The 20,166-nt window shown below is 42.0% G+C and overlaps 2 protein-coding genes across 2 annotated transcripts; one reads left to right on the top strand and one right to left on the bottom strand.

Annotated features, from left to right (window-relative positions):
- Positions 1 to 1,807: 1,807 nt before the first annotated feature.
- LOC127482569 (olfactory receptor-like protein DTMT) lies at positions 1,808 to 2,755 on the bottom strand. Its single transcript, XM_070060038.1, has one exon. The coding sequence runs from the start codon at positions 2,753 to 2,755 to the stop codon at positions 1,808 to 1,810; it is 948 nt and encodes a 315-aa protein (XP_069916139.1).
- A 15,846-nt stretch (positions 2,756 to 18,601) lies between these two features.
- On the top strand, positions 18,602 to 19,546 carry LOC138846353 (olfactory receptor-like protein DTMT). Its single transcript, XM_070061794.2, is given in 1 exon segment — positions 18,602 to 19,546. A coding segment is annotated over 1 exon segment (945 nt).
- Positions 19,547 to 20,166: the final 620 nt, after the last annotated feature.

Genomic DNA, 20,166 nt, shown 5'->3' with positions numbered 1-20,166 from the left:
TTTGTAAAGTCCAAAGTAAGAGGCATCCTTAAAAAGTGAAAATTTTGCCAGCTTGTAGTGTCTTTCTGTATTCCTGGGGAAGCAAAAATTCCAAGGCCCCTGAGTATTAGTTAATTGACAAGTAGACACAAAATACATCACTGTGTCAAAGGGTTAGATCAACTAAAGGTCAGGCTGGATCAAAAAAGACTATGTAGACATGAAAATAAATCAAAATGGGGGGAAAGTTAAGAGATAAAATGATGTGAGCACTTTTGAAGAAGGATATATATAGGAGACATTGAAGGAAGGCTGGAGGTTCAGATGTTTGGATATTATTTAGTATTGATTACAAGCACTATAAGATTACAGAGGACTATTTAAAATGCAATATTCAAAACATAATTCCAGATAATATAATAAAGCATGTCTTTTCAAGCATTTGAAACTTAACCATTCTTTAAAATTTTGGTTAATGACAGTTAGACATATTTATGGTGTGATATGTACAGTGTTATATTTAAATGCATGTATACAACGCATAGTAATAAAATCAGGACAAATAATTTTTCCTGTCTTTACTTTATGATTAGAGCCTTGGAGCTCCTGTCTTCTGTTTACTAAAAAGGCATGAAAATGTTATTGTGAACTATGTAGGCACCCCCACTATGCTGTGTAGCACTAGTAGCTTGTGCCTTCTTACTCTTGATTTGAAAAACCCCTAACCCAACCTCTCTTACGTGGAAGTTAAAAAAACCCTCAATCTAAACATAGACTAGTAATCATTTTATTGTTTATATATGTATTCATGGAGTTATTTAAAGTAGTGGTTCTTTTTTTTTTTTTAACTTTTATTTAATGAATATACGTTTCCAAAGTACGAATAATGGATTACTATGGCTTCCCCCCATACCGTCCCTCCCACCCACAACCCTCCCCTTTCCCACTCCCTCTCCCCTTCCATTCACATCAAGATTCATTTTCGATTATCTTAATATACAGAAGATCAGCTTAGTATACATTAAGTAAGGATTTCAACAGTTTGCTCCCACACAGAAACATAAAGTGAAAAATAATAGATGATTTTTTTTAATGATGATGAAATCAGATCAGACCTATTGTCATGTTTAATCCCAGTGAGAGTCAAGTTGGGAGTTGATAGTTTCTTTTTTTTTTTTACAGAGGATCAGTTTAGTATGCATTAAGTAAAGATTTCAACAGTTTGCACCCCCATAGAAACACAAAGTGAAATATATTATTTGAGTACTCGTTATAGCATTAAATCTCAATGCACAGCACATTAAGGACAGAGATCCTACATGAGGAGTAAGTGCACAGTGACTCCTGTTGTTGACTTTACCAATTGACACTCCTGTCTATGGCATCAGTAATCTCCCTATGCTCCAGTCATGAGTTTCCAAGGCTATGGAAGCCCTCTGAGTTCTCCGACTCTTATGTTGTTTAGACAAGGTCATAGTCAAAGTGGAGGTTCTCTCCTCCCTTCAGAGAAAGGTACCTCCTTCTTTGAAGACCTGTTCTTTCCACTGAGATCTCACTCACAGAGATCTTTTGCCAGAGTGTCTTGGCTTTCCATGCCTGAAATACTCTCATGGGCTTTTCAGCCAGATCTGAATGCCTTTAGGGCTGATTCTGAGGCCAGAGTGCTATTTAGGACATCCGCCATTCTATGAGACTCTCTTTTGAACTACAGGACAGGCATATTGTAGTACACCATTTTAACAGAGGTTCCTTGGTACAGTAAAACTTGGAATAATATTTCAGCATCAATTAAGTATACGTAAAGGATAAAATTGTGTAAAAATACTTGTTACCATCCTAGAGAGAAGAGAGTCTTCTTTCCACAGTCAATTCTTCCCAGGGCTCCCTTTATGTCTTGGTTCCTCAGGCTGTAGATGAAGGGGTTCAGCATGGGAGTCACCACAGTATACATCATAGCCATGACAGTCTCTTTCACAGTAGAATTATTGGCTGATGGGATTAGGTAGAGACCAATAACTGTCCCATAGAACAATGACACCACAGACAGGTGGGAGCCACAGGTGGAGAAGGCCTTACGGATGCCCCGCGCAGAAGGAACCTTGATAATGGAAGACACAATCCTTATATAGGACATTGTGATGAGTAGGAAGGGGATGACAAGAAATGTGCTTCCCATGACAAATATCACCAATTCATTGACATGGGTATCAGAGCAGGCCAACTTCAGAAGAGCAGACATATCACAGAAAAAGTGGGGGATCCTGTTGTCTGCACAGAAAGACAGCCTGGCCATGAGCAGGGTGTGCAGCAGGGCATGGAACGTGGTCAGCACCCAGGACAGCGCCACCAGGCAGAAGCAGAGCTTGGGGCTCATGATGCTGGTGTAGTGCAGGGGGAAGCAGATGGCCACATAGCGGTCGTAGGCCATGGCCACAAGGAGGAAGCTCTCCAGGTCTGCAAAAAACAGGAAGAAGTACATTTGGGCCAGGCATCCTGCATAGTGGATGGATGGGACTTGGCTCTGCATGATCTGCAGCAATTTGGGCATTGTGACAGAGGAGAAGCAGAGGTCAGAGAGGGACAAGTTGCTGAGAAACAAATACATGGGCGTGTGGAGATGAGAGTCCAGGTGAATGAGGACAATGATGAGGAGGTTCCCCAGCATGGTGGTCAGGTACATGGCCAGGAACAGGACGTAGAAGAGGTTTTTGTGCTGTGGCTGGATGGGCAGGCCCAGGAGGAGGAACTCTGACACAGTGGTTTGGTTTCCTATCATGTTTGTTGCTAGTACCTTTAAGAGGAAATAACCATGTCCAACAAAACTTGAACTTACATTGATTATATTACTATGATACATTATCTGAAAAGATGTTTCCTTTCAGTCTCGTCACAATGAAAGTAATTTCTAAATTTCAAATTTCTGTAATTAGAATCTATATAATTATACATGCTGCCGAAGCGAGCACAGAATCTATATAATTATAAACAACCTATTTTCTTCACATCTCTTTAACATGTTAACTATATTCCATCATTTCTAAAACATACTTTTCTATTTGCTTCTGAGACATAAAATATGTTAGTTTTCCTTTTACCCACCTGGTTGGGCATCCTTGATAAGTGTAATTCACTCCTGCTCTGTCAGTACTTGTTTTTAAAAAAGATATTTATTTGATAGTCTGAGTTACAGAGGGTGGTAGAAGACAGAGACTTTCCAATTACTGGTTCATTCCTTAGATGGCCGCAATAGTCAGGGCTGAGCCAGACCAAAGTTAGGGCCAAGAGCTTTCTCTGGGTCTCCCACATGGGTGACAGGGGCCCAAACATTGGACCATCTTCTACTGCTTTCCCCAGGCCACTAACAGGGAGCTTGATTAGAAGTAGAGCACCTGGATATGGTGCCCATGCAAGATACCAGTATTATAGGCAGTGGCTTTACCTGCTACACCACAATGCCAGCACCCCTTTCAGTATCTTATATGTTGGTTTTCCTCAGGGCTTTTTGTAAACATCATTCTTTTATAATTCTATGTGAATTATATATCCCAAGAAATTGTATACCTCATGAAAAAGTCATCTACTCAATGTCTTAGGTTATCATTTAACTATCAGACTTAAATGTCTTTCTCATCCAGGTAATTCTGAATCCTGTTGCTCAATAATTATCTTCTGTGGATGTGTCACAGGCATGTTAAGCACAACAGATCTCAAAGGAAACTCATGATCTCACCTTTCACTTTTCCACCCTCTTACTCCTCCACTCTCTCATCTCATTCTACTTCTTACACCAACACCACACTGCCAGATCAGGATGGCATGTTCTCTCCCCTGGACTGTTGAAACAGCCTCTGAATTAATATCTTTGCCTTCCTGATCAATGCCCTTCTCCTTGAATGTTTCATTCATACAGTGGGGGGAACTCTAAGGTGAAAATCTGATCATTTCTTTTCTTACTAACATTTCAGTGAGTGCTCACTTCTCTTAAAGTCAAAGACCCTTTGAAGGATACAAATTATGTTTCATTGTGATACTTGTGCCTACCTCCATATTCTCATCTGGCTCCACAATGATTCTTTTTATTTTTTTAAGATTTATTTTATTTTAAAGACAGTTAAGAGGGAGGTAGAGCCAGAGAGAGGGAGAAAGGTCTTCCATCCACTGCTTCACTCCCCAGATGACCTCAACGGCCATAGCTGAGCTGAGCTGAAGCCAGGAGCCAGGGGTTTCTTCTGCGTCTCCCATGTAAGTGCAGGGGCCCAAGCATTTGGGCCATCTTCTGCTACTTTCTCAGGCCGTAACAGAGAGCTGGATAGCAAGTGGGGCAACCAGGACTCGAATGGACGCCCATATGGGCTGCTGATAACACAGGCTGGGGCTTTAACCTGCTGCACTATAGCACCGGCCCCCACAATGACTCTTGCGTCCCACTCTAGAACAATGATGGACTTAAACATAATTTCTTACTTCCAAACCTTTGAACTCGCTTTTCCTTCCACATAGCACCCTTTCCCCTCTGCTCCCGTTTAACCTGGCTTACCTGTACTTATTCGTATATATTACATATCACTTGCTCAGCTAAACCTTCCTTGTGTTTCCAGACCTGATGCTATACTTTCACCCCAGCCTGTACTCACACTGTAACACTCAATACCCTAGATCATTAGTTTGCAGCCAGTCACCTCACCTTATACAGTGAACTCCATTCAGGTGAGGATCCTCTTGAGTTCAGCAGAGCACACAATGGGTAAGGCACCTGAATATGATCCAGGTGTCATTAACATTTGTTAGCTGCCTGCCATTCCCCAGCTTAAAGACAGAACAACTCTATCAAGCTAGAATCATCACTCCCATAAAGTCCTGAGTTAAGATGCCCACATCCCTGATAGGAGTACCTGGGTTTGATTCCTAGGTCCAGATCCTGACTCCAGTTTCCTTCCAGTGCAGATGCTGGGAAGTAGCGACGATAATTCAAGTAATTGGGTTCCTGTAACCCACATGGGAGACCTGGCTTGTGTTCCCAGCTTCTGGCTTTGGGCTTGGTCATTGTGAGCATTTAGGGAGTGAATCAGCACCTGGGAGCATTCTCTGTCTCTGCCTTCCAAATAGAGAAATAAACTCTATAAGTGATTAAATATTACTTTACTAGGCCTTTCATTTATATTGAATTACAAATTGAGGGAGGCCTGTGCAAAATTTTTAAATGTACATAGATGATTCTAAAAGACAGGGCTTAAAACAGCTGCATTAAAGGGTGCTCACAGAGCAGTCATCCTATTGAAATGATATGACAGAGAAGGCATTGCACAACAATTATTAATGAACACTGTCACCAACAAAAATTATAACTGCAACATTAATAAAAAAGATTTCTACAGGGCAGTACAGTCTTGAGAGGCAGAGAGATGGAGAAGAGGAAAGATATACTGAAGAACTGTCCCACAAAGCATCATTACAAGCTGGGAAACCAAGACCTTAAGTTGGAAGGACACTAGGGCACCAGCTTATTCACCCTCCTGCCCAACTTACTCAGGGTGTCTGAGGGTGACTCCAGGGTCTTGACCCAAGATCCTGCTGCCCTTCATTCATACAGCCTCTGTAGTCATTACCTACGTCTGCATCACCCCTTCTTACATGTCTCGTTCTACCCATGCCTGAGCCTAAGGGGCTCTGCATCCCAGAGGAGTCCAGAACCTAGAGTAACTCATTAAAGACGAAGTAATTGCAGGACTTATTCAGGACAAAGGCTTTCAGAGTGGTGACTGATTATAGTCACCTGACTACTTTGGGAAAAGGTAAGGGTGAAGGGAAGTTCCTGGGTAGATGCTTAACCATTTCCTGTTAGAGAATAGAGAGTAGCCTGTGTGGCTGGAGCAAGTGTTTTGGGAGGTGAAGAATGGTTGGAGAAGCCATAAAAGCAGGGAGGGCCAGCTTATGAATGTTCTAGATATCTTAGCCATGCAAGAATTTAGGTTTTGTCCTGTGAACAATAAGCCATCTGTGGCCCTTGGGTTGAGTACCACCACAAAGGGCACTGATCCCTGGGTGTCAGTATTTCTCACTACAACCCAACTCCCTGTCAGTGGTGCTACATGAGAGAAAAACCGCCTTTAACAAGAATCAGCCATCTATGGTCCAACCATATGCAGATATGTAAGAAGCACAGGAAGAAGAGAAAAGATGAACCTTCCCAGTAATATTCAGTTCTCCTTCAGGATGTGATTAAATGACAAATCCAGATTCCCACTCCATTTATCTACTTTCAGCTCCTTAGCTCCCCAGGAAAACCTTAACAACACCTACCACCACCAGCATCCCTATCACTCTCTAAATATCTCCCATTAGTCCCTGATCCCAAGTTCTTCCTGTGCCTGCCGTTGATCAGGAGCCCATGTGTGACATTTGTAATTACTTTTTTCAGTACCCACTCCATGTACACCTTCCCAGTGTCCAATATCAGCTGGATGAGGATCTTTATGTAATGGTAGAATGAAAATGTTATTCCTAGTAAGTGTATCTTTATTGGATTTCATGGTTATTTTTACAGTTTTCACCAATTTTTTTAATGGACATGGAATACTAAGTAGTATCTAAAAAATTCCCCAGGATTTCAGACATGGTCCTCCCTGTTCTTGTAGGTACAGCAGCCCAATTTCTCCTTGGTAATTAACATCAGTTATCTCAGGCAGAATGGAAATGCTGCTTTTGAATATTGTTTTATAAAAGACCTCCAAAGGGGCTGGCATTATAGCATAGCATGTTAGCCTCTGCCTGAGATGCTGGAATCCATATGGATGTTGGTTCGAGTCCTGGTTGCTCTACTTCCAATACAGCTCACTGCTAATACTCCTGAGAAGGCAGTGGAAGGTGGTCCAAGTGTTTGGGCCCTTGAACCCATGTGGGAGCCTGGAAGAAATTTCAGGCTCCTGGCTTTGGCCTGGCCAAGCCCTAGCCATTACAACCATTTGGAGAATGAACCAGCTGATGGAAGATCTTTTTCTCTCTATCTTTCATCTTTCTGTAACTCTGCCTTTCAAATAAATAAGCAATAATTCTTTTTTAAAAAGGCCCCCCATGATTTATCCAAGGTATGCAGAGATGGTTCAAGGTTTGCAAATCAATCAATGTGATACACCACAGTAACAGACTGCAGAAGAAAAACCATATGATTATCTCAAAGACGCAGAGAAAGCATTTGATAAAATACAACACCCTTTCATGATAAAACTCTAAGCAAATTAGGTATAGAAGGAACATTCCTCAACACAATCAAAGCAATTTATGAAAAACCCACGGCCAGCATCCTATTGAATGGGGAAAAGTTGGAAGCATTTCCACTGAGATCTGGTCCCAGACAGGGATGCCCATTCTCACCACTGCTATTCAATATAGTACTGGAAGTTTTAGCCAGAGCCATTAGGCAAGAAAAAGAAATTAAAGGGATACAAATTGGGAAAGAAGAAGTCAAACTATCCTTCTTTGCAGATGATATGATTCTTTATTTAGGGTATCCAGTGAACTCTATTAGGAGACTATTGGAACTCATAGAAGAGTTTGGCAAAGTAGCAGGATATACACAGGCAATGCCATGGCTGAGAAAGAACTTCTAAGATCAACCCAATTCACAATAGCCAGAAAAACAATGAAATACCTTGGAATAAACTTAACCAAGGACATCAAAGATCTCTACGATGAGAATTACAAAATCTTAAAGAAATAGAAGAGGATACCAAAAAATGGAAGAATCTTCCATGCTCATGGATTGGAAGAATCAATATCATCAAAATGTCCATTCTCCCAAAAGCAATTTATAGACTCTATGAAATACCAATCAAAATACCAAAGACATTCTTCTCAGATCTGGAAAAAATGATGCTGAAATTCATATGGAGGCACAGGAGACCTCGAATAGCTAAAGCAATCTTGTACAACAAAAACAAAGCTGGAGGCATCACATTACCAGATTTCAGGGCATACTACAGGGCTTTTATAATCAAAACAGCATGGTACTGGTACAGAAACAGATGGATGGACCAATGGAACAGAATAGAAACACCAGAAATCAACCCAAACATCTACAGCCAACTTATATTTGATCAAGGATCTAAAACCAATTCCTGGAGCAAGGACAGTCTATTCAACAAATGGTGCTGGAAAACTGGATTTCCACGTGCAGAAGCATGAAGCAAGACCCCTATCTTTCACCTTACACAAAAATCCACTCAACATGGATTAAAGACTTAAATCTATGACCCAACACCATCAAATTATTAGAGAATATTGGAGAAACCCTGCAAGATATAGGCAAGGCAAGGACTTCTTGGAAAAGACCCTGGAGGCCACAGGCAGTCAAAGCCAAAATTAACAATTGGGATTACATCAGATTGAGAAGTTTCTGTACTGCAAAAGAAACAGTCAGGAAAGTGAAGAGGCAACTAATGGAATGGGAAAAAATATTTGCAAACTATGCAACAGATAAAGGGTTAATAACCTGAATCTACAAAGAGATCAAGAAACTCCACAACAACAAAACCAACAACCCACTTAAGAGATGGGCCAAGGACCTCAACAGACATTTTTCAAAGGAGGAAATCCAAATGGCCAACAGACACATGAAAAAATGTTCAGGATCACTAGCAATCAGGGAAATGCAAATCAAAACCACAGTGAGGTTTCACCTCACCCCGGTTAGAATGGCTCACATTCAGAAATCTACCAACAACAGATGCTGGCGAGGATATGGGGGAAAAGGGACACTAACCCACTGTTTGTGGGAATGCAAACTGGTAAAGCCACTATGGAAGTCTGTTTGGAGATTCCTCAGAAACCTGAATATAACCCTACCATACAACCCAGCCATCCCACTCCTTGGAATTTACCCAAAGGAAATTAAATTGGCAAATAAAAGAGTTGCCTGCACCCCAGTGTTTATTGCAGCTCAATTCATAATAGCTAAGCCATGGAATCAACCTAAATGCCATCAACAGTAGACTGGATAAAGAAATTATGGGATATGTACTCTACAGAATACTATACAGCAGGAAAAAACAATGAAATCCGGTCATCTGCAACAAAATGGAAGAATCTGGAAAATATCATGCCGAGTGAAATAAGCCAGTCCCAAAGGGACAAATATCATATGTTCTCCCTGATCAGTGACAACTGACTGTGCACCTAAAATGAAACCTGTTGATGTGAAATGGACACTATGAGAAACAATGACTTGATCATCCCTTGTCCTGAATGTCAAGGAACAAGTTACTACTTTATTCCTTTTAGTATTTTTTTGTTCTACTTAATACCATTGGTTGAACTCTTTAATTAACACACAATTATTCTTAGGTGTTTAAATTTAACTGAAAAGTGTTCTTGTTAAATATAAGTTAGAAACGTGCCAGAGGATTCCAATCTAATCCCATCAGGGTGGCATGTACCAATGCCATCTCACTAGTCAAAGTGATCAGTTTCAGTTCATAATTGATCATAATGATAGGCTTAAGCGTCAAAGGGATCACATAAAAAGACTAGTGTCTGCTACTACTAACTGATAGAATTAAAAAGGAGAGAACAATCCAACATGGGAAGCAGGATACATAGCAGACTCACAGAATGGCAGATGTCTTAAACAGCACTCTGGCCTCAGAATCAGCCCTTAAGGCATTTGGATCTGTCTAAAAAGCCCATGAGAGTATATAAGGCATTTCACCACAGTGACAACCTCATGGAATTGTTCTATTCTTAATGGGAATGTAGGTGGTCTTAAGGTTGGGGCTATTATGACTGTTACTGGTATATAGGTTCTGGAATTTGTCATTGATATATACTTATGAATTGGGAGTATATCCATAAAAATGGAATTGTTGGTATGTAGGCTTATCTATTCTGCTTAAGTAGCTACTACCAAACAGTTGTCTAAAATGTTTGTACCAATTTTAACACCTTCACCAGGATATGAGATTTTGGTTTTTTATATATTCTTGCTAAAGTTTGGTATTTCCTGTCATTTTTAAAACTTCAAAATTTTTATTTTAAAGTCACAGAGACACAAATGTTCCTTGTGCTTGTTCTCTTCCCAAATATCCACCAAATCCAAGCTGGGCCAAGCCAAAGCCAAGAGGCTAAAACTGAATCTGTGCCTCTCTCATGGGTAGCAGGGACCCAAGTACTTGAGCCGTTATCTGCTATCTCCCAGGGTGCACATTAACAAGAAGCTGAACTGGGAGTGGAGCTGGGACGTGAACTCTGATATGGGAGGCAAGCAGTGTCCTGACCACTGTGCTCCATGTCCATGCTTCTTGCCATTTTAACTTTGTTTTAATTTAATTTTTAAGATATTATTTGGAAGGCAGAATGACCAAAAGAAGCAGGGGAAAGAAGGAGGGGCATCTTGCATCTGCTGACCCACCTCAAAGAGCCAGGGATGGACCATACCAAAGCCAGGAGCCTGTAACCCCAGCCAGGTCTCCCCTGGGTAACCCAAGTACTTGAGCCAGCTTCAGCTTCCTAGGGTGCGCATTAGAATGTTGGCTCTGAAGCGCACACAGGACTCAAAGCCAGGTGCTTTTACATGGAATGTGGGTTTCCCAATCCCCTGTCCCATGGCATTTCTGTTTATATTTCTTATTGGTGTATGGTGGTACCAGGTAGTGACTTCACTTGAATTTTCATGATTACCAAGAACACTGAACATGTTCCCCATATTTGCTCATTGAACAATAGGCTTTTTTTGAAGTTTCTGTTGGAAAGATTTGCCTGTACTGTATTAGATGTTCTTTAACTGTTCTTTGCACTAAATACAATCCTATCTCTTCATGTAAAAAAAAAATGACCTAAATGAAAGATCTCTGTGAGGACTCAGTGGAAAGAACAGGCCATCAAAGAAGGATGTACCTTTCTCTGAAGGGAGGAGAGAACTTCCACTTTGACTATCTTGTCTAAATAAGATCGAAGTTGGTGACCTCAAGAGGCTTCCATAGCCTTGGCAGCTCATGACAAAAGCCTAGGGTGATTACTGATGCCATAAACAAGAGTTCAGTTTGTTAAGTCAACAACAGGAGTCACTGTGCACTTACTCCCCATGTAGGATCTCTGTCCTTAATGTGTTGTACTATGTGAATTAACGGTATAACTAGTACTCAAACAGTACTTTATACTCTGTGTTTCTGTGTAGGTGCAAACTGTTGAAATCCTTACTTAGTATATACTAAGTTGATCTTCTGTATATAAAGATAATTGAAAATGAATCTTGATGACGAATAGGATGGGAGAGGGAGTGGGAGATGGGATGGTTGTGGGTGGGAGGGTGGTTATGTGGGGAAAAAGCTGCTATAATCCGAAAGTTGTACTTTTGAAATTTATATTTATTAAATAAAAGTTTAAAAAAATTTAATATATGTAAGATATAAAAAAAAAAACAAAAAAAAGTTTACATAAAAAAGGCCCCATAATGTCTGAAAGGTGGACTCAAATTCCAATTCAGTGAAACTGTCATTATCCCTCCCCATGCAGAAAATGCATCCCTTGAGAACTGCATGCTTCTAGGGCACTGTTTTAGCTTCCCTTAGTCTCATTTCTTATACAGTCACAGCTGCAGCAAGCAGTTGTGCACCACGTTCAGCTGGCTTTAGCGGATGCAACTGGAAAGTAACTTAGCTCAGCCCTGCTCCACGTTTCCTGCTTCTCCTCTCGGGTCTTTGGCTTCACAGAGTAGGGGGATGTGATGGGGAATATTCTTGCCATTCATACAGACATTAAGGTCTGTGATCCATTTTCTATTCATTATTGTAAAGAATGTGAGGTATGTATTGAAGCTATTTCTTTGCCTATAGAAATTCATTTTCCCAGCATCATTTGTTGAAAAGGGTACATTCCATTGAATTTCCTTTTCTGCATCTTTGGAAGGTGCAAATCAACAGAAGATACATGGGTATATCAGTCTCTGCTGTCTCCATTCTCTTATACACACTCAATACTGATGCATATTACTATCCTTTCTTTGACACTACACTTTCCTATGAATTGTAATTTAATAATCTGGAAACTAGACATGGTGACTCCTTCTATTTTTTCTCTTTGAAAATAAATTTTACTTTTTAGTTTCTTTACCTTTAGTTATAACTTTTACAACCAGATCATCAATCTGTGCATGAAAATTCCTGCTAAAATGTTTTATTGGCATTTTGACTCACTAGAACAGTTCAGAGTAGCCAATATTATGCAAATATTGAATCTTCCAATACTTGCTCATGGTATAGCTATTAATTGCTTTACATTGTCTGTGACTTTTTAAGTTTTTGTTTATTTGAGAGAAAGAGAGAGAAAGGTCTTCCATCCATTGGCTCACTCCCCAGTGGCCACAATGGTTGGCGCTGGGCCAGTTTGAAAGCAGGAGCTAGGAGCTTCGTCCAGGTCTCCTACAGTGGGTGCAGAGGCCCAAACACTGGGGCCATCCTCTACTGCTTTCCCAGGTCACAACAGAGGGGTGGATCAGAAGTAGAGTAGCCAGGACTCAAACCGATGCCCATATGGGATGCTGGCATCACTGGTGGAGGTTTAGCCTACTATGCCACAGCACCAGCCTTGACTTTTGTTTTTACAGATTTAATAAATTTATCCTTCCAGTTCCTAATTGCAGCACCAAATATTTCTCAAAATAGCAAAGGTCCAGTGCTGTGGCGTAGCGTGTAAAGCTGCTGCCTGCAGTGCCGGCATCCCATATAGGTGCTGGTTCGACTCCAGGCTGCTCCACTTCCAATCCAGCTCTCTGCTTTGGCCCAGGAAAGCAGCAGAAGATGGCCTAAATCCATGGGCCTCTCCACCCACGTGGGAGACTAGGAAGAAGCTCCTGGTTCCTGGCTTTGGATTGGCACAGCTCCAGCCATTTTGGCCATCTGGGAAGTAAACCAGTGGATGGAAGACCTCTCTCTCTCTCTCTGCCTCTGCCTCTCTGTAACTCTGATTTCAATAAATAAATAAATACTTTTTAACAATAGCAGACAGGGACCTGCGCCATGGCATAGCAGGTTAATCCTCCACCTGTGGCACCGGCATCCCATATGGGTGCTGGTTCTAGTCCTGGCTGCTCCTCTTCCAATCCAGCTCTCTGCTGTGGCCTGGTAAAGCAGTGGAGGATGGCCCAAGTCCTTGGGCCCCTGAACTCATATGGGAGACCAGGGGGAAGAACCTGGCTCTTGGCTTCGGATTGGCACAGCTCCAGCCATTGCAGCCATTTGGGGAATGAGCCAACAGACAGAAGACATTTCTCTCCATTTCTCCTTCTCACTGTCTGTAGCTCTACCTCACAAATAAATAAATAAAATCTTGAAAAAAAAATAGCAGAAAGAATCAGTAGTGACTAACAAGTACTGTGAGTCTTCTGTGTTGTGCTGGCACTTGCCTATAACTGGCACTTCCCCACATCTGGGGAACTTTAATGTAACAGTGAAAAAAGTTTTATCCACTTCAAGGGGAGGAAAAAACCCACTCCTCAGAAATCCACAGATCTGGCTGTGGGGTTTTCTTCCTCCCCTCCCATCTCTAAGGCTAGTTGTCCGTTTATCCCAGTGGAGCGGGACAGACAAAACCTACCCTGAGTTACAGGAAACAAAATAGTAATCGTTATAAAGGGAGTGACCAGGAACAACTGAGGTTTTCCTTTATCTCCCACATCCAGTGCATGTGTTTCACAGAAAAACAACAACAACAAATGCACAAAACACAACCACTAGAATTGCAAAACCCATTCATCCAAGAGTGGTAGAAGGCAGGAAGGAGAGGTGGGAGGGCCAGAGGCACAGGGAGGAAATGAAATATTCCAATCAGTCCAGATCCAGGGGCTGGCGAATGCTAGAAAACAGCTGCAGAGGAACCTGGGGTCCTTTCAGACTCATGGAGGTATTAACAATCCACGCACTTGTGTTAAGAAGATTCTGCCTTATGTGCACCAGAGGCAGACAATCCAGTTCCTCAGAGAGAAGGGGACGTGCAGAGGGCCCTTGGGAAAATGGGTGTGTGTTTCCATCTTGACTTAATGAAGAATCGGGCGGGATCTTGGCGAGTTCATCTTTTCTCTTATTTCTGTCCTTTCTGTAGATATGCATGTGGTTGGGCCACAGAAGTCTGACTCCTGTTAGTGGCGGGTTTACCTCGCCTGTGCTGTGTTTTTGGGGAATTGAGTTTTAGTGAGAGATTGCCTCCTGGAAATCTTTCCAAAGTATGTGTCTTTCAGGGTGGTATTTGGCTTAAAGCCCACTGAAAGCTTCTTGTGTAAACTCTGACACTCTTGAGATATTTTAGAACATTCTCAGTCTGATTAACTTTGTGGCTTCTCCAACCATTTTTCTTCACCCATAAAATGTAGGCTGCAGCCACGCGGGACTAGCCTCCAGGTGTAAACAGGAAATGATCAAGCATCCATGACAAGTTTCTCCCCACCCCACCTTCTTCCAAGTAGTCAGGTGCGACCAGTGGCTGTAATCAGTTTCCCCTGAAGGACTCAGACTATCTGTCCCAGAGAGGTCCCAGGCAGCTCCTTTGTCTTTAATGAATTCCTCCTGGATCTGGACTCCTCCAGGATGCAAGTCCCCTTAGGCCTAAGATGAGTGGAACGAGAGATGTAAGAGGATGGTGCAGACATTGGTGGTGACCACAGAGGCTGTCACATCACATGCCCATAATGAATAAAGTAGAGTAGAATTATGGATCAGGCCCTGGAGTCCCCCTCAAACAGCCTGGGTAAGTTGGGCAGGAGGGGGAATGGGCCTTAGTGTCCATCCAACCTGTGGGTTTTGGTTTTCCGAGTTGTATGATCTGCTGGATAGTTCTTTAGATATGATTAGCTTTCCTCTGCTCCACTTCTCTGACTGCCAAGACTTCCCAGCAATCTGGAAGTATTTTGACTAAGGTCGGCCAGTTACACTGTTTTAGAGATATCATCCTACGTAAAACTTCCTGTGCAATGTGTTCTTACAGGATTGCATCATTTCAGTGCAACGATGGTTCTGTGAGGTAGGCTTCAATGCAGTAGCTATTAAGTCTTGTTTTATTTAAAAATAATCTATAGTTTTAAGAAACATTGAACAGACTTCCATTCAGAAATTGTAGTTAAACTGCTCTGGGGAAAACGCAGTATTGTAATTTAAAGGCAATGTATGACCTTACTCCTCAAGTGCAGTCCATGGACCGCAGCATTGCCATCATCTGGGTCTTCACTTAAAATCTGCAATCGGCTCACTAGGCTAATCCTCCGTCTAGCGGCGCCGGCACACCGGGTTCTAGTCCCGGTCGGGGCGCCGGATTCTGTCTTGGTTGCCCCTCTTCCAGGCCAGCTCTCTGCTGTGGCCAGGGAGTGCAGTGGAGGATGGCCCAAGTGCTTGGGCCCTGCACCCCATGGGAGACCAGGAAAAGCACCTGGCTCCTGGCTCCTGCCATCGGATCAGCACGGTGCGCCGGCCGCAGCGCGCCGGCCGCGGCGGCCATTGGAGGGTGAACCAACGGCAAAGGAAGACCTTTCTCTCTGTCTCTCTCTCTCACTGTCCACTCTGCCTGTCAAAAAAATAAAAATAAAAAAAAAAAAATCTGCAATCTGAACTAGAGAATGAGAATCAGCATTGTTACAGAATGCCTGGTGGGTTTTCACAGACATTACACTTTAGAAGTTCTATCCTAGGTTATTCTTTTGTCCAGTGTAGGAGAGGAAGGTAGTGAAGCTAATTTCACCATCAGTGGTAGCACCTGCAAGGGATATCTCTGGTCTGTGATTCCTAGTTAGACTTTTGACACCAGGTTGGGTCTGACTACTTTACTCAGTTACTTTTGAGAAAACTGGTGAATGATTTCCCCTAATGTTTCTTCCCAGTGTAATTCCATAACATAATGTCCAACTGTAAAACTGTCAGTGCAGCTTAAGGACTGTCAGGAGGATGAAGATCCCAGCAGGTGAGACCAGTTACATATTTTCATTGAAGGATATTCCAACATCTCTTAATGATCCTCCTCTGATTTCTCAGTCAGCTTTGATACAAAAAGGGCAGTATTTAAGTCAGCATTCTCCAGAAGTCAGAACCATATCATATAGATGGGTGATTGATAGATAGATAGAGATAGGTAGGTAGATAGATAATAGATGATAGAACAAGAGCAAGTGGGGGAGATTTATGCACAGGAATTCTATCTCATGCAGTTGTTGGAACTGCAAAGTCTAGAATATGCAGGGCAGGTCAGGAGGCTGGAAATCCAGGGAAAAGTTGATGTTACAGCCTTAGTCTTGCATCCAAAGGCAGTCTGGAGGCAGAATTCTTTGTTCTTCAAGGGACCTCTGCTTTTTCTCCTTAGGCTTTCAACATATTCTATGAGGTTCACCACATTATGTATGCTAATATGCTTTACTCAGTCTGCTCATTTAAATGTTTATCATGTTTCAAAATACCTTCATAGTAACATCTGGACTGGTATTTGTCTAAAACAAGGTACAAGGACCTACCCATATTGATACATTAAATTAACCATTACAATGGGCTTTGGACATCTTAGATAGAACTCAGTTTAGAGCTTGAGGGTAGAAATGATCATTTATCTTTCTGTTTCTCCAATAATTTCTAAAATTACCATATTTATTTTAAAAACTATTTACTTATTTCAAAGGCAAAGTGTCTCTCTCTCACACACACACACACACAGAGAGAGAGAGAGAGAGAGAGAGAGAGATTTTATATATGCTGGTTCACTCCCTAAATGGCTACAGCAGCCAGATCTGGGTCAGGTCAAAGCCAGGAGCCAAGAACTCCATGTGGCACTACCATGTGGGCGGCAAGGGCCCAAGCACTTGGGTCATCTCCTGTTGCCTTCCAAGGCACAGTAGCAGGAGCTGTATCAAAGCAGAGCAGCTGGGACTTGAACTGATGCTCCCGTTTGGGATGCTGAAGTCCCAGGCAGTGCCTTAACTCACTGCACCACAATGCCGAGCCCACAATTGTATTTGTTTTTTCCCACGCCAATGCCAATGATGTGTGCAGTAGAAACATTAGGATGCTTAGAATGAGTCATCTGCATTGGTGAAATGAATGGTATAACTGAGGTACCCTCATGTTTTCTGTGGGTACAAAATTACATCTACCTAGTAATAGTCTAAATTTAGCCCCAAATGCTTAAATCTGGTTTTAGTTCTGGAGGATTTAGTAGGACTATTAATTCTAACTTTAATGAGAGTTTGTAGCCTTTGAAGACTGAGGAATTCATAAGTATGTCTCAACTTGAAGGAAAATGATATAAGTAAGTAATGAAACATAGGTCCTATCTGGGTACCATGCCAGCTGCCAGCTCTACTGCAGGCATGGCATGGCCTTCCTACACGGAGCTTGCAGTCTGGGGGGAAGTCAGATTAAACTAGTGATCTAGGACGTGAGTGCTATGGGATGAGTACTGGGAACAGTGGTAACATAGGAGCAAATCTTAAGAAGTCTGGTGAGACATGAAAGGTTTAGCTGAGTAAATGTCATCTACATAGAAGAATAACTGGGGGTAAATCAGGTAGAAAGGGAGCAGAGGGAATAGATGCTAGTTAGGAGGAACAGCAGGTGCAAAATGCTGGAGGCAAGAAATGATCACTTTTAAGTCCATCACTGCTGGAGAGTGGGGTCAGATGATAGTGTGGAGGTCGGCAAGAGTCAGGTCCTAGAGCACCACTCCTGCCCGTGAAAGGAATTTTGCCGTTATCTTAAGAGCAATGAGAATCCTCTGAAATACTTAGTCAGGAGAAAGATGTAAGAACACCACAATGGGAGAAAAAGATTGTTGAAGGAGAAAAGCCCTGAAGCAGAGAAACAGGGAGATGAATTGAGCAGCTGTTTTAACCATCCATTTCAGTTAAGATGTCGGCCTGGCCTAGGATCGTGTGTTTGGATACAGAGTGGATGATCAGAGAGCTAAGTGTAGAATCTATAGGCTATGTTAGATTGGAGTTGATGATGAGAGGAGAAATGAATGAAATAAAACTCACAGAGTTTTGATTTGGTACTGGATTCCTTTCACTGATTGTGAGAATGGAGAAGGAGAAGTTTGGGAGAGGGACTAGGTAAGACTTGAGTTTCATTTGGGATCTGTTGAGCTTAAGATGTCTGTGATCCCTCCACAGGAAGATAATCATGGAGCGGTGGGATACAGAGTTCTGTGGGTTAGATAGATATCTACACTAGTGTTTAAATGGTAAGCTAATACAGTGGAGGGCATGGTTCTGCTTGTAGGTATACATAAAGTTGAAAGAAAATGATATTTAGAAAACCTTGAGGAAAATTAACAGGTAAGAAACAGACAGAGTAGGAGCCAATCATAGTTTTCAAGTGGTCAGAAAGTAAACTAATAAATTTGTGTCTCAGGAACAAATAGATAATAATGTTTGAGAAACAAAGGAATACTGTAACATGTAAAAAGAAATGAAGAAATAAGGCATTTATGTCTATGGATTGTAATTGCATACATCAAGAGTAAAGACATCGATATTGTGATGTGAGTGAAAGGAAGTATTTTGACAGAACATTTAATAAATAATGTATCATAGAAATATGTTGATTTTTAAATTCAAGCTTTAGGGGACACTGTTATTTCTTCCTAAAGGTACTAGCCACACAACATGACATGAAAGAACCAAACCACTGCGTCAGAGTTCCTCCTCCTGGGCCTGCCCATCCAGCCACAGCACAAAAACCTCTTCTACATCCTGTTCCTGGCCATGTACCTGACCACAGTCATAGGGAACCTCCTCATCATTGTCCTCATTCACCTGGACTCTCATCTCCACACGCCCATGTATTTGTTTCTCAGCAACTTGTCCCTCTCTGACCTCTGCTTCTCCTCTGTCACAATGCCCAAATTGCTGCAGATCATGCAGAGCCAAGTCCCATCCATCCCTTATGCAGGATGCCTGGCCCAAATGTACTTCTTCCTGTTTTTTGGAGACCTGGAGAGCTTCCTCCTTGTGGCCATGGCCTACGACCGCTATGTGGCCATCTGCTTCCCCCTGCACTACACCAGCATCATGAGCCCCAAGCTCTGCTTCTGCCTGGTGGTGCTGTCCTGGGTGCTGACCACGTTCCATGCCCTGCTGCACACCCTGCTCATGGCCAGGCTGTCTTTCTGTGCAGATAATGTGATCCCCCACTTTTTCTGTGATATGTCTGCTCTTCTGAAGTTGGCCTGCTCTGACACCCATGTCAATGAGTTGGTGATATTTGTCATGGGAGGCATCATTCTCGTCATCCCTTTCCTACTCATTATCACATCCTATGCAAGGATTGTGTCTTCCATCATCAAGGTTCCTTCTGCGCGGGGCATCCGTAAGGCCTTCTCCACCTGTGGCTCCCACCTGTCTGTGGTGTCGTTGTTCTATGGGACAGTTATTGGTCTCTACCTAATCCCATCAGCCAATAATTCTACTGTGAAGGAGACTGTCATGGTTATGATGTACACTGTGGTGACTCCCATGCTGAACCCCTTCATCTACAGCCTGAGGAACCAAGACATGAAGGGAGCCCTGGGCAGAGTCATTTGTAAAAAGAAAATCATCTTCTGCCCATGATGATTGGGATTATTACATAATTTTATCTATTGATATTTAAATATTAATACAGACTTATTTTTGAAACTGTTTAAATGAAACACTATGTAATTGTTCAGTAAGTAAGAAAGGAGAAGTGTGTAGTTGAACACAGGAATGGGTTCTCAGTGACCAGCTAGGAAAGTTTTTTCTCTTTGTGAATTTCAGGTCACCTTGAAGAGGCGTATTTTATGATATTTTAATAGAAACTTTGGTCTCAAGTTATTAAACCACTTACTTATCATCTATGTTTTTAAAACAATAACTGCAATTTAAATGATACTGCCTCCTCCCACGTCAACAAGGACTAAGACCCAAACACCTCAGTCTCCTGCTACTTCTAAACTGGATTTGTTGTTCAAAAAATTTTTTTTACTTATCTCTCTATAAAGCACTCACATCATTCTGTCTCTTAACCTTTTTAATTTATCTTGTGTTTTCCTCTCTGCATTGTGCTTTTTTTAAAAAAAATTATTTATTTGAGCAGCAGAGAGAAAGGTCTCCCATCCCCTGATTCACTCCCTAGATGCCTCATAGGCTGGAGCTGGGCGGATCTGAAATCAGGAGCTAGGACCTTCGTCTGAGTCTCCCATGCAGGTGCG

This window comes from Oryctolagus cuniculus, chromosome 17 (genome assembly GCF_051225735.1).
Source record: "Oryctolagus cuniculus isolate XC-2025 breed Fujian yellow rabbit chromosome 17, ASM5122573v1, whole genome shotgun sequence".
In the NCBI taxonomy this organism is placed as follows: domain Eukaryota; kingdom Metazoa; phylum Chordata; class Mammalia; order Lagomorpha; family Leporidae; genus Oryctolagus; species Oryctolagus cuniculus.
This window is presented reverse-complemented; position numbering and strand designations above follow the sequence as displayed.